Source organism: Pinus tabuliformis, chromosome 1_2 (genome assembly GCF_031772625.1).
Source record: "Pinus tabuliformis cultivar Carrire ecotype Pingquan chromosome 1_2, CPIR1, whole genome shotgun sequence".
In the NCBI taxonomy this organism is placed as follows: domain Eukaryota; kingdom Viridiplantae; phylum Streptophyta; class Pinopsida; order Pinales; family Pinaceae; genus Pinus; species Pinus tabuliformis.
In genome coordinates this window covers 1,319,318,530-1,319,334,432 of record NC_142298.1, presented here as the reverse complement: position 1 = coordinate 1,319,334,432, position 15,903 = coordinate 1,319,318,530, and the positions used below count along the sequence as shown (strand labels likewise).

The 15,903-nt window shown below is 36.0% G+C and overlaps 1 protein-coding gene across 3 annotated transcripts in view; it reads right to left on the bottom strand.

Annotated features, from left to right (window-relative positions):
* LOC149211082 (uncharacterized) overlaps window positions 1-14,053 on the bottom strand; it is a 272,456-nt gene extending 258,403 nt beyond the window's left edge. The window contains exons 1-3 of one of the 3 annotated variants that reach the window (XM_089396901.1): window positions 11,253-11,387; window positions 10,678-11,106; window positions 8,546-8,890 (exon numbers count right to left, since the gene is read on the bottom strand). In XM_089396901.1, the coding sequence (XP_089253027.1) occupies window positions 8,546-8,890; window positions 10,678-11,106; window positions 11,253-11,372 (894 nt within the window). In that variant the 5' untranslated portion in view covers window positions 11,373-11,387. Of the gene's footprint in view, window positions 1-7,680; window positions 8,891-10,677; window positions 11,107-11,252; window positions 11,388-13,363 lie in introns of those variants that run through there. The other 2 variants (XM_089396900.1, XM_089396899.1) reach the window with 2 other exon arrangements.
* Window positions 14,054-15,903: the final 1,850 nt, after the last annotated feature.

Sequence of the window (15,903 nt, the reverse complement as noted above, 5' to 3'; positions counted from 1 at the left end):
AAGAATGATGTTTGGGAGGTGGTGCCGAGACCTGAGGGCAAATCCGTGATTACTTCCAGATGGCTTTACAAGGTAAAGCATGCTGCAGATGGCAGCATTGAGAAATTCAAAGCAAGGTTTGTGGCTAGAGGGTTCTCCCAGGTAGAGGGAATTGATTATGAGGAGACCTTCGCTCTCGTTGCTCAATATACTTCGATCCGCTCCATTATATCGATAGCAGCAGAGATGGGTTGAAAGATCCACCAAATGGATGTGAAGGCTGCATTTCTCAATGGCTTCATATAGGAGGAGGTGTACATTGAGCAGCCACAGGGCTTTGAGGTGCATGGGAAGGAGTCCCATGTGTGCAAACTGAAGAAGGCCCTTTATGGCCTGAAGCAAGCTCCCAGAGCTTAGTACTCCAGGAGGAGTATTCTTCTATCATGAAGAATGATGTTTGGGAGGTGGTGCCGAGGCCTGAGGGCAAATCCGTGATTACTTCCAGATGGCTTTACAAGGTAAAGCATGCTGCAGATGGCAGCATTGAGAAATTCAAAGCAAGGTTTGTGGCTAGAGGGTTCTCCCAGGTAGAGGGAGTTGATTATGAGGAGACCTTCGCTCTCGTGGCTCAATATACTTCGATCCGCTCCATTATATCGATAGCAGCAGAGATGGGTTGGAAGATCCACCAGATGGATGTGAAGGCTGCATTTCTCAATGGCTTCATACAGGAGGAGGTGTACATTGAGCAGCCACAGGGGCTTTGAGGTGCATGGGAAGGAGTCCCATGTGTGCAAACTGAAGAAGGCCCTTTATGGCCTGAAGCAAGCTCCTAGAGCTTGGTACTCCAGGATAGATACATATTTGAAGGGGATGGGTTTCACAAAGAGTGAAGCAGATCCAAACCTTTACTTTATTGTGATTGGTGAGGAGCCTCTCATTCTGGTGCTGTATGTGGATGACTTGGTCATTACAGATGCAGAGAGACTCATAGAGCACTGCAAGAGAGATCTTGCGACGGAGTTTGAGATGAAGGACATCGGCTTGATGCATTACTTTTTGGGCTTGGAGGTGTGGCAGGAGGAGGGGCATTTCTTCCTGGGGCAGGAGAAGTATATTGTGGACATCCTTAGCAGATTCCACATGGAGGATTGTAGACCCATGTCGACACCGATGATCACCAACTGGAAGAAGCTTCATGCTTCGGATTCCGAGTTGGTGGATCCCACATTGTACAGGCAGCTGATTGGTTCCTTGATGTATTTGGTCAACACTAGACCAGATATCTGTTTTGCAGTCAACACGATGAGTCAGTTTATGTGTGAACCTAAGAAGGTTCACTGGGTGGCTGCAAAACACATTTTGCAGTACTTGCAGGGGACAGTGGATTATGGTCTGGACTACAGGCAGGGAGATGGAGTGAGATTGGCAGGATACACTAATTCTGATTGGGCAGGTTGTGCTTTTGATAGGAAGAGCACTTCAGGGTGTTGTTTTGGGTTGGGTTCAGCAGTAGTGTCATGGTTCAGCTGGAAGCAATAGTCAGTAGCACTGAGTTCAGCGTAAGCAGAGTATATGGCAGTCAGTCTAGCTAGTTGGGAGGCTATCTGGCTTCGCAAGATGTTGTTTGGCTTATTTGGTCAGCCGTTGAGACCTTCAATGATTTACTGTGATAATCAAAGTTGCATTAAACTCACGGAGAATCCAGTATTTCATGACAGGTCAAAGCATATCGGGATCAGATATCATTTCATCAGAGACTATGTTCAGAAGGGAGTTGTGAAACTTGAGTATATTTCCACTGATGAGCAGGTTGCAGATATTCTTACCAAAGCCTTACCACGGGGCAAGCATGTCTACTTCAGAGACAAAATGGGTGTGGTGAGGAACACCTTCCTCGGTAAGAGGGAGTGTTGAAATTTGATACCGGAGGACAGGTGGTTCCCTTAGGCTTTGATCTTTGGCCTAGGGAAAAGTGTCCAAAAGAATTTAATTTTTCTCCTAAAGTGACTATTAATTTATAAAGTTAAATCTAAATTAAAAGTGACTTTAAGTGATAAAGTTACTAAATCTAATTTTAAAGTGACTTTTATAAAATCAATGAAAAATTAGCAAGGAAAAGTGACTTTGGAAATAAATGACTAAGTGGGTTTTTATTAAAGTGGGGTGAATTAAAAAATAAAAAGTGAGATTTAAATGAGCATTTAATCTCAGCCTTAGATCTCAATCTATTTCAGCAATTGGATTTAGGGATCACCCAAAAGTCACTTGGATCACCCAAAAGTCACTTGGGGTTAGATTAAAGGAGGAAAAGGTCATTCATTCTTTCGTGAGCAAATTGAGAGAAGGAGAGCAAGAGAGCAAGGGAGATTTCTGGACAGTGAGCTGCGGAGTATCAGCAACGGAGTTTCAGCAGCGGAGTATCAGCAAGGCGGAGTTTCAGCAAGGCTGAGATAAGTTGTAAAAGTTTGCTTGCTGATTTTAACTGAATATTTCTCTTACTGTAAAAAGGCATTTTCTAGAAATAAAGAAAAGCTCTCAAACCGGTTTTCCCCAAGAGTTGTAGGGGGTTTTTCCATGGTCACATTGACCAAAAATCTCAGTGTTTAAATGTGTTTTAATCGCTGTTTATTACTGCTGATTTTTATTTCTGCAATTTCCAGCATTCTGTAAAATTTCCAGAATTTGTGTTTTCAGAAAATGTATTCTTTCCACCTTGTTAAATGTATGGTTATGAGAAAGGGCATTTAACTATATGGGAGAAATAAGGAGAAACTGAAAACCGGGGTGGGAAATGAGAAATTTCTACAATAACTCCCCGATTTCACCTGCAACACTCTAAAAGACAGAAACTTAACTTCTTCTCGTAACTGCTCAAACAATGCAACAAACTGTCTGTGCCTTTTATGCCTTGTAGTTTCCATTTTCTACTGAAAATTGCTTTAGATAGAGGTTTGAGTAGACTGCAGGTTATGGGTGATCCAAAACCAGTCATAGGTTGGACAAATGGAAAAAACCACATGGAAAACTTGGCACCCACTCCTATCTTGAACTGGATTCAAGAGGTAAAAATCATTTTTTCAAAGTTTCACTCATATATGGAGACAGTTCAACAAGCAGGCCAGTAAATTATCTAAAGAAACTCTCACCATTCAGGAAGGCATACTGAGTCACTGATAGAACAGGAATTCAAGGAGAGTCCTCTCCCTAAATCTGCTAAATCTGTATATTGATCCTCAGTTTTTTATTTCTGTTTCTGGTTATCTTCAACATAGTTTGAAGTTTGTTTGGTCTTTTTACAAATCCTGGGCTAGATTGAGCCATTTTTTTACCATGTGTTAATTTAGTGCTCAAAAGCACAGATAAGGGGCAAAAAGGGCCCAGAGACGACTGTTATTTAAACAGCTGTAGTAGATCATATTGGAACTCATTAGGGATAGGATGACGCAGGGACTTTTGACTCTCATGATGTCTCAGATAAGCAGGTGTATATTCTGATTTCCTTCTTGAAATATCAAATGTAATGTTTTTTTCATGGAAAAAAAAATTCGAAGAAAAAGATAGCCCTACTACACTGAAACATTAGAAATGACAATGAGCGTAGAATAATCCAACCAGAAAAACACGGCAATGTTTTCATAAGGGATTAAATAAAAATCATCACCAAGCTAGTAGTATCCTGTAATACAATTTAAGTCATCTAAACAAGAATAACGTATAGCCAACAATATCATCAACCTCATCAGACGTCCAAACATATGCATCTTTGGCAACTCATCTCTAGAATATGCTAGTTTTCAGGCATCTGGATTAAAGCAGTATCTGGCCTATTTATGACCGTTATCTGACAAATGGTTTGTACCTAAGGACTTTGGCTGAAACTGTCATGGTCCTACCTAAGCTGGAAAAGTTAATCATGCGCCAATCAACCCAGTACATTCCTGATCAACCCTTCTAATGAAGGGTTGGTCCTCACTATCGGGTCTATGAAGGTCATTTACCCTTGCATGCATGTAAAAGAAATAAAAAAATAAAAATAAAAAATCTCTATGATTAAGAAGCATACCGCTCCAATCCTATGGGAAACCCATTCCTAAAGTTCCCGTGTTTCTGGGAGCTTTGTAACTTGAACAATATGTTCCAAATCTGAGGAAATGGTTCCAGGAGGACTGGGAGCTTTTTAGGAATGTTTTAGCTGCAGATAGGCACGCTCCTGATACTCTTTCCTATGTGTTTCCTATGCTTGGGAGCATGAGGAGGCTCACAGTCCATGGGGGAGAACTGAATCATTGTAGGTCGATGAAGTTGGGAGCACACGCAGGCCACATGATAGTCAAGACAAGAGTGAAAAACAAAATGATGTTTTGGTGCATTTACAAACACATTACAGATTAATCTAGTTTTGAGGCATGACTTTAGACCAAATCTATTGAACCATAACCATAAGTGAGAAGTTGAGATAGGTGGCATCAACTTTGTAGGATGTGAAAATTCATCTGCATAGAGCTCACGCAACCACTGGAACATATATGCAATTTACAAAAAAATGACTTTGGTTTTTTTAACCATCTCTTTTATTTCATTTGGCATAAGTTTACTATTTTGGTAATGTTAGTTTTTATAAGATACCCATTTAAATTATTAACAGTGTTCCACAGGGACATGCCCCCCACGTTTCCCAATCTTCAAGGGTGGGGGAAGCCTAGGGAAACATTTTCCCACACCCACCTTTGGGGGAAACATTTCCCAAGTGTGGGGGACATGTTTCCCCAAAAGGGGGGCATCTAGGCACTGCACTCACCCGTGCCCCTCCCTTCAAAATTTTTTGTTCAACATCCCTTTAAAAAATTACAATGTTAGGGGATAGAACTTGGTAACTAATGGTAATATAATTCTTACCTTTCTTATCCTTTACTTAAATTTTTAACATTACCACTAACTGTTTGGGGATGTTTGAGAGTGTTCCCAACCTCATCAGACTTCATATGAAGAAACTAGAATTTCATGTCCCATTCAAAATTCACCAGACTTATCAGTTTTCAGGATTTTAGGATTGGCAGGATTATAGCATATCCAATGGATTAAAAAATGATGAATTTGTATGGCATGAATTGTTATTGAGGATTTTATCACTGTTAATTTTATTTATTTAATTTTAGATACAGAGACCACAACGTCCCCCATGAATTTGCCTAAAATTTGGGGTCACTCCAATGCATCCCCCTGTGTAAACCTCCCTCCTCCCCCACTCCCCATCCCCAAAACATGATGGAACATTGATTATTTATATACTATATATTATATGTACTTAAATATATTTATATTTAAGGTTTAATATTTGTATTGTTTTATAGAGTTATAATATATATATATATAGTGTAAGTGTTAATTCAACTGATTGATTCCAATGTTTATGAACATTTGATTCATCACAAATCTATTCTTTAATTTTTTTTAAATAAATTATCACCACTCCCAACCTTCCATTTCCTGCAAATTTGGGTGAAACCTCTAAATGTTCCTCATACACATGTTCCGGATGTTTCCACATTCCAGAAACTCGTACGACATAGATACAGACCTTCATTTTAAGTGAAGACCTTACCTAAGGTAAAAGCTAGTTTTGGAAACCCCGAGACCTCAACTCGGACAAGGATAAAAGTATGATACCAATATTAGAAAAGTGTGAAAATATACTTTGTAAAGAAATAGAAAAGCTAGAGTCTAGACACTACAGTAACACTAAGCATGTGGACCTAAATGTCTGGCAGAATACACTGCACCTCTGGACTAAGACAAGATAGAGTACACCTACCACAACTAATAGTAGACATATCTTGGTCTAACAACAAAAAAATGGAAGTGGAAAGAAAAGAGAAACTTGTTGCATATCTCAATAGATTTTGTTCATGGACAAAGTTCTCCATCTTATCATTGTTTCTAGGGATTGAAACCTCCCAAAGCCTATTTAACTAATATGAACTCAATGATGGGATTAAACTGCAAACTAGTAAGTCACAGCTTGCAAGGGTCCAAAACCATACCTATCATTGCTCACCTCTCATCTGGCACGTTTAAGCAACACGTCCATCCTGTTCCCAATTATGATAAAATGCCACATTTCTAAAGAATGCTCATCGCTTGTATCCATAAAGATTGTGCATACAAGACAATAATGCTGTAAACATTAAGGACAGTTTTGTCCTGCTCTAAAACCTCCCCCAGTAAAGAATAAAATCTATACAGAACAAAAATAAGTAAAGAAATCAAACAACAGAAAATATTGCAACCATATAAAAATGAAAAAGAAAAATACAACATCTGAAACAAATGTAATAATTCAGATGCACAGCTATAACAATTTGTATCACACAGAACTATGATAGGCAAATAGAATAAAAAAAGCATGCTAAGGAGACCACATTTGTAAGTAAGCCCTCCTGAGGAAGCACTATCTAGATTCTAAAGAAATTGAATTCCCCATTTGACAACTTCCAAAAGAACAAAGATTTTAATTTTGAAACTTTCCAGCATGAAGCTCCAAATTTCAATGTAAAAAAATATGCCTGAAACCGGCAACTCTCACACCTGAGACTAGATCACTTGAAATTTAGAAAAAAAATAAAAACACAATAGGAAAAAGCAACCCCATGGGATGCGGTTATCGGCTTGACTATCTCACAAACAAGCATAGCAGAACTGTTACTTGATTCATGTCATACTTTCTGGGTTACCTTGACTTGATATTGGTCATAATTGCCAGACAATAAAGGGGTGGAAGCATTTCAGTTGTATCACCTAAAATCACCCTTGAACCTACATTTGACACAAGCAAATCAAATGTATGACATCTTCACAGTCAAAAGTCAAATCTTCTGGGTTTGTAAATGTTGTGTTTAATGCCCATGTGAGTGAAGACAGACCTGAGAAAACTCTGATATTTTTTGAATTCGCTGCTGATCTGTTCCCCATGGAAGCAGATAACAGTTTGAACTGCTTGTACTTCATACTGTATACTATTAAAAATATAATTTTGCTAGCTTAAAGAAAAACAGACGAAATCCGCACTAAGGAAACTCCTTGCCACCAGAAAAAGGCTGCTATAAAAAAATATACATATACAAAGAGAAAAAGGAACCATCAAAGAGGAGATGAATGGTCACATAAAACTACGCCAGTGAAAAACACACAACTCCCACCCTCTGTAGTCAATGCCCACAAGCACATGAATAATTTTCAGCAGAACTCACAATCGTATAGGATGCTATAATGTTATCTCTTCATCCTGATAACATAGAAATATAATGCAAAACAATAAAATTCAAATAAATCACTCTGATTAATGGTTTTGATTATTTGCAAAAATTAAAAATATACACAATCTAACAAAAGCGTATGACATTTTAAGTCACATGTTAGACATTGCTGCAGTCAAATCCAGCATAAAACATATTGATATTAAAAGATAGATGACTTCAGTGCTCTAAGGGCATGAGAACATCTTTAAGCCTTCCATCCCTGCCCCTTCTCCACAGGCACTTGGGCACTAATAATTCTCAAGTCACATTTTTTATGAGGAAGATTCAACATAAGAAAAAGACAACAATCCAATTTCTAGCCTGACCTTCTTTTTACATGTAATTTAGTTTCCAACCCAGAAAGCATATAGTCATCACTTCTCACATGGCAAACGTTTCAACATAAGGGGAAAAAAGGCTGTTATCATCCCTGGTTGATGCTATTAAGGACAACCATTTAATTAATAAATGAGTCTATGGTACAAAAATTTCATAAGTACATTCATTGGCTGCCTACGCTTGCCATTATCTCAAATATCCATAACAAGAAGCTACAACTTGAGTCTTTTCATTCAGTACTGACTCAATGAAGAGCAGTTATGGTACAAAATTTCACAAGTACATTGATTGGCTGCCTATGCCTGCCATTTTCTCAAATATGCATCACAGGAAGCTATGAGTTAAGACAAACTGTTCTGCTTGATCTATTATGTTTCTGCAGAAAATAGTGATCATAGGAGCAACTATACAAAAGGCGATCCTCAGGCAATCTTGTATACCTATGATTGACAAAATGTTGCAGAAAGGTGAACTTATACAGTTTGAGCTGCACGCAAGCATCTCAACTCAAACAAATGCTCGTCATTAGAAATGTGTAGTGAAAGGCGGAGATTGGTCAACAAGGTTTCTTGCTCCCAAGTTATATGTCCAGATGCATACAAAGCTCTCATTGCAGAGCGATATGCACGAAGTTCTAATTTATGTACTTTTGCTGCTCCTTTCTCTTCAGTCAAAGATTTATCTTGCCTCCGGTTTGGACATTCACACGAAGACATAGCATCATCAAAAGAGCTATAGACTACAGGTCGTGTTGAATGCTTTTGATTTGAACATAAAATATCATTTGACATATAGCTACTACTACTACTAGCAACAGAACAATGACTACTCTCAGCTTCCTCAATTGATCGATTTAATCTGTCTTCAAATGAAGACATGCATACACATTCCTCACCCACATGTTTTCTGGGGAAAGGAAAGGTATCTACCTTTTCCAACAGAGGACGTGATGACTCTCCCACTGCCTCGTGGTTCCTAGATTTCTGGATTGCTCTCCTTTTCTGAGGAGCAGCCTCCATGTTGAAGAAATCTTCCTTGTATGCAGATTGCATTTGAATGCCTGGTTTTCTCTTTGTAGCCTTTAAAGAGACATGAGATGTCGAAGGTTTGCACAAATAGGAATCAGTTTTAGTTAGTCCATTTTTCCTGTTTCCAGCACCAACTTCAACATTTAGATTCTGCAACTGCAATCCAGCATGTGATTCCTGAGAGAAGGCTGCAAAAGACACCCTCTCTTGAGAAGCATCCAAACGAACATAGTGATTTCTAGCAGCCTGCTCAAAAGTGCATAGAAACACATCAGGAAACAGAACTAATTCAATTCTTCAAAGGGATAGATATCAATCTTACAAAGAATCTATTCAATCTAGTTTCACATACCCAACATATCAGAGTCATCCTGATTCCACAATTTCAATAAATCTATAAACTTGGTTGTGAAATAATCAGTCTTTTTACAAAGTATTATCTCCATAAAAGCAAAGATAAGTGTAAGAAAATTGTAAAATTTCCCAGCATATGTATTATGAAGCATCTTTGACCTTTTCAAAAATAATTGGCATAATCTACGTACAATTATCAGAATAGTTGGAAGCAAGCAAGGCAAAATAAACACAGATATTAGTTCTCAGATGGAGCTGTTCTTTTCGACTCACAGACCATGAATGACCAAAACGTAGGTCAATGGGACTCAAAAGTAGTGAGTGCCAAAGTAACTAGTAGAAGCTAAAATACGAAATAAAATAAACTAATATACTGACTAAGAGAAATAGCGAAAAGCATAAGCTTAGGAGAGCATGGGGCCTGGGCAATATAACAAGTGTGTGGATAACAAGAGACTATTGTTTCAGCACTGAGCATTCCCATATACTTCTAATATCTATAGAGAAGCAGGTTGATATAAAATTGCCAAGTTTGTAGCCCTGGCCAACAAATGCACAGAAAATGCATCAAATAACAAGTTAAACATGATGCCTGATTATAAAATTTATCAGCAGAGAAGAGTGAACTGAAAGGACTCTAATCGCCATAGTGCCAACATCTATTTCCATTGATCTTAGTGAAATCAAATCAGACAAGATAGATATGGACAGGCACATTAAACTATGTTCTTTAATAGAAAGAAAAGAAAAAAAGTGTCCAAATAAGTATAGATATTAGAAAGAAATACAATTGGGTTAAGAGCACAACATAATAAAACAAGTAACATGGAGGGTATGCTCCTATCAAATGTCAAGGAATTTATTCAGCCATAAACACTTGCAGCGTTTGAATCAATTTGCAAAACAGATAAGGAAAGCTGGGATGGGGTCAAGGGGCATTACACACTGGGTTCACAATCCTTGCTTAACATCATGACTGGGAATAAAACTAAATAACAGATTAGAATCTAGACATCTGGGTTCACCAATCAACAAACCAAACAAACAATAGAAAAATACCACAAAGCTACCGTGAGATAGCAGAAAAAAATGTGATCATAAAATAAATTAGTCCAAATGATAATATTATCGCCTTCTCAAAATTTCAGGGTAAAATATTAATAAGTAAAGATATCATGGAACAAACCATGAAACTTTACCTTCAAACATATAAATGAGGAAATAGCCAGGCTCAGCTTATTAAAAAGTAAAACAAATCATAGAACAGGAAATACAACTCTACCATCAAACACACAATCAGGGCAAGCTGTCAATCATGCAATAAATTACTCAAAGATCTTTTGAGCGCCCACAGAAAAATTGATACTAAGAGCTAAATTACATAATATGTAAGATTGAGCAATAGCTAGGATCCACGTTCATCAAATCAGTAAGTCAGATTAATCATAGACCATGGAAACTTACTGCCAAGGATACAAAAGAAGGAAACAACCTTGAGTAAAAAAAAAATATTTGACAAACTACTCTAGAAGCTACAGTATTTTTGTTTCAATTAGTAAGAAAAAAATTCTTCAATGCAACAATAAAGGTCACTTCTGCGGTTCTTGCAAGTCACAATCACAAAACAAATGCTTGTAAAACTAACGATGAGAAAATAGATATTAGAGTTGACATTCTACCTGCTGGGCACGAAGCCATTTTCCATCCTGCCAAGATAACCTCGGCCGCAGATTTGACTGGTGGCATGTCCTTTCTCGACGAGATTCCAGCAATTTGACAATGAAAAAATTGCTGGGTAAAACTTTTACAATTTTACCAATTTTCCATGAGTGATGATCATAAACTTCAATGGTATCACCAGCTACCCAGTTACACAACCCTTTCATAGAGGGAGGGACCGGTCTTGTTGCTTCTGAATACACTTCCTCCACAATGGATTTTCTATCAATATCTAAAATATTTTCGTACTGAACTTTGTAACGTTGCCCATCCACAGAAATGATCCTTGCTCTGCACCACGAACCAAAAGGACCCTCATTTCTTCTACAGACCTCCACCATACTTCCTCCCTTCAACTTCATTCTGCGTCTATTAAATTGGCCAAATCCCTGTTGAAAACCCAAAATTAAAAAATGATAAGGTCATGGGAAAAGAAAACATCCAATTGTTCATCATATTCTACAAATCCTTGTAAAAAAGTCCAAAACAGTGAAAAAAACAAAAATGTATGGGGAGGAAAAATAAATAAATAAACCTGATTATCACTTATTGAACATAATATCAGCAAAAGTCGCAGACGAAGGCCTAATAGAAAACACAAAAAAGAAACTAAGCAGAGTGATTGATCCCAGAGAGAGGACGTATGAAAACCCATGTAAGGAAATCAAAAAATGGCACAGTTCAGTGGAAAAGAATAGTAAAAGTTAGGTGGGAAAAATGGTAACAACATTTGTCAAAATTATTTTCTTAAACTTCGTATTAATAAAGTAGGGTTTTCAAACCCTAAGAAAAAACTAAACAAGGTCTATATACACTCTAGAGGAGCAAAGAAGCAAATTTCTAGTAGTTTTTTCAATTTCAAAATGCTTATGCTAAAATTTTCCATTCCTACTCCAGCAAAAACACAAAACATGTAGGAAAGAGAAAACACAAGATCTATAGAAGATACCCAATACATTGCTGTTTAGTTTTTCCTTGAACTAAAATATTTTAATCCCGAGGAAAGCATCACAAAATTTCATATTGATTATAGTAAATACTAAATAGTTTAAACTTTAAATCCCTTAAAACCCAACACATTTCTCAAATCCTTATAAGAAAACGGATATGAAAAAAAACTAGACAAGGTCTACAGAAACAAATATGCGAATTCCTGGCAGTTCATTGAACTTCACATTTGCTTATATTAAAATTTACAAAGTCATGAAAAAGCACAAAAATATTTTTAAAATAATAATAGCAAGATATAGAGAATACAGCACACGCATTTCTGATTTTTCTTTATGTGCACTTCATATTCATCACCATAACAACTGCAATGCCTTAAAAATAAACAAGGTCCAAATTTTCATATTAAAATGTTGAAATCCTTAAAAACACACTTTTTTAAATCTCTATAAAAAAGTGGAAAATGAAGAAACTTAAATTTGTGTAAAAAACAAATAAGCACATTTTTTGTTTAAAAAACAATGCTATACAAAAACTTTCTTCCTCCAAAAACAGAAAAAATGTTTGAATAAAAGAAACCGAGAAAATACTAAACAAAGGAGCAATGACTATAACTTTCTGAGCAGAAACTAGATGGGGAGATCAACAGCCAAAAGGCGTCATTTTTCGCTTACGCTCTAACACAAATAACATGAGGCACGTGGAATCCCGTGTGAAGCAGTACAGTCCATTCTGACAGGGGGTTCCTTGAAGTATTCATTGAACAAGAAAATTTAAAATCTTGTGAAGAAAAACTCAAATATTCATATTGATAATAGAAAACTGTTCAAAGCCCTTGAAAAGCCAATAAGTTTTACAAATCCCTATCCAAAAACAAAATGTAATGGAACTAACCATGTTTAGAAAATACAAAGAAGCATTTTTTTTGGTAATTCACCTTGAACTTTATTATACCAACATTATCCATCTCTTGTAAAAACAAAGATAAGTAAATTAAAAGAAAGATAATAATAATAATCAAGATCTAAACAAAATATCTAACCCATTATCTACTGCCCCTTCCTTGGACTTCAAATTTAATAAAATTAAAAATCTGCATTCCTTGCAAGAAAAGAAGATGAAATAGAAACAGCAAACCATTCATGTTTTCCAAATTCCACCTAAAAGCAAAAATGAATCGTACAGAAACAATTACATGTAGTTCCTTTAACTTCATAATGATTATGCTTAAAGTTCTACGGCCTGCAAAAACACAAAATCAAAAAAAAAAACCAGATCTATAAAAAAGAACAAACAAAGTTGTAATTTTCTTTAACCCCATATTCTTTGTACTGAAACATTTTAAGCCCTTCAAGAGAAAAATCAAGAAGATCAAAGGGTTTCTTTAAATCCCTTAAAAATAGATGCATGCAAACCAAACATCTAAATTTCTGGTTGCTCCTGCGTTCAACATTATATTCTCGTTAATTAATTTTGAAAATTAATAAAAATAAGTATAAATGAGAATAATATATATATCGAATCCCTTGAAAACCCTCTCCCCCCTCAAAAGCCACAGAAAATTCAATAGGTATCACCAAACGATCAATTAAAAAATACTTGAAACAAACAGGGAGTCTAGACACACAAATTTATTGAAAAAAAAAAAGTAAAAGTATAAAAAATAATTATTGAGACAAATTTATTTAAAATACTCACCAGTCCGACGAAATATTCGGATAACCAGCAAAAAACTTGGCTGAATCCCCAGTAATCGATCTCTTCGAGGAACCAAAAGGCATCAGAAAGACCTCACACAAGATCAGACGCCACAAATTCAAACCCTAGGGAGATACCCTACAGTAATATGAACAAACTGTGAGACCCCTTCTAAACAATTACCCTCAATGCCCCCTCCCCTTCTAGGGCTCAAATGCATCAGAGAAAGATAACTCCGCCTTACCAAGCAAATCAGGGATCATAAAACAGATACCATAACAGAGAACTTGACGCAGGGCAGAAGAAAAAATATTTCTGACAAAAACTAAAATAAAACCCACATCTCTCACAACAATAATCGCAATTTCACAGAGCTGGGTTGATAATAAGCCACTAAAATCTGCCCTTGAAACCATGCACAAATTTGGGTGTGGAATAGGGAAACGTGCATCAAATTGGAGGCCGAAAGAGAGAATAAAACCAAATGCCAAGTTTAGAGGAGATGTATAACGATGATCGATGTATCGATTGAAGACATTACTAAAACCGTACACTGAATAAAATTGAATTGAAGCATGAAGAAAATTACAAGATAACAGAGATGCGAAGCGGCAGAAAGGACATAACACATTCCAACATCATTGCATTCCATTCCAAGGCCCTGTCACAAGTTTGGTTGATAATTAGAAACTATTTTTAAATCTCCGTAATTTACCTCCACATAAAATAAACAATTTACTGCTACTCTAGATGGATAAATTAATAGTTAACCTTGAAAGTTAATTGAATTATTTACAACTATACCTTAATCTTCATTACAAAGTTAAGTGGTAGTTACTTAGATGAGTTGTGAGACCATGCAATGCATGGAATCTTTTGAGCTATAAGGACGGTATTGGTTAGATGCACCCCTAGGGTTTGCTGAAAGATTTGTCTTTGGCCTTTTCTTGCTCCCTTGGCTAACACTTCACCTTCTACACAAAACTATGGTTTGCATGTGAGGTAAAGTGGATTGGGTAGTGGGACCCAAACTGAATGGTCTATTTAGATGGTTTATATGATCAATGTGGGTCCAACATTCAAGAGGCATGTAAGGATGTAAAAGCAACCACAAAGCAATCTTTTAAAATCTCAAAATTTATACATTGTATTAAGAAAGAGAATGAACATAAGAGTGGTACAAACCAAAATATTTAAATTTTATACACATCTTACTTAATATAGAGATCATAAGTGCAATCTTTTAATATTTTAATATTTATACTTTATATTAAGAATGAAAATAAGAGTGATATAAATAAAAAATATTTAATATATATCAAATATTATTTTATATATAACTCATAATTACAAAAGAGAAGAGGAGATTTTAAATCTATATAAATTATTTTAAATATATTGTTTTTAATTATTTATTATTATGTATAGATATTTAGAAAGCATATTTTATAAAAGAGGAGGAAGTATATTTATCTTGTAATTAATTAACTATTATATTAGAAGGGAGGGGATTTTTGTGGGATTTTCTATTAGCTTTAAGATCTTGTTATGTTGGGATTTCATATGTTTTTGTAATAGAGATCTCAAAACCAGGGAGAAGAGATGTTAAAGCCATAAAATTTATTCCAAAATGTGAAACATCATGTATTGAGTGTTGATTATCGCACATATCCACCCACACAACGCATTCCATAAGGGAGGGCAAGGAGGGTGAGCAAGGGCACATATTCACCTTCCATCAATTAATTATTATGTTACTATGAGTGCCACTAGTTTTGCATATGTCCATAAAGAGAGATTGAACAAGCACACATATTTGTTATGCATCTAATCAACCAATATATTAGTGGGAGGAATACTACTTATATGGATACCTTTACTAGCATAAGGGTCACAGTATGTTGGGACTTATATGCTGTTAAGAACCAAACCTCTTAACCAATGTCAAAGATAAAAGAGAGAATTGAATCAAGATAAAAAATGAGCCTCCTAGAAAATGGATGGAGATGTTGAGTATATATGGCAGTTGCTAAAATAAGAAAATGTATGAAGTTCCAAACAACAAAAGAGGTTGAAAATGTTATCAATTTAAATTAGCTCGTGGAAAAATTAGATATGGCACATGCTTGATCTAATATCAGTTGCAAAAAGGAAATACACCAAAAAAATTATTTATGTCCTAAAACATCTAGATTTGTTGCACTATATTCAGGATAGAAAGGTCATTTTTTCGATATCATTATATCTCCTCCTCCTAGTGGTGTGGTGTGCATAGTACCACCTACTTTCGTAAACAATGGTGAGGTTAACAATGCTAGATAAATTTATTATTCAACAAGATGTTAGATGCTAAAATTGGTGGCATAAACTATTCAATTTGTATTCATTCATCAAGGAATATTGGTCTAGTTGAAATAGTGAGCTTAGGGGTTGAAAGATATGCAAGACAATATTAGTATTTTAAAATAATATGAATTTGTTTATAAACCCCTCAAGTGCATGGCAATACATTGAAAGAAATACTCATGGTACTAAGACGT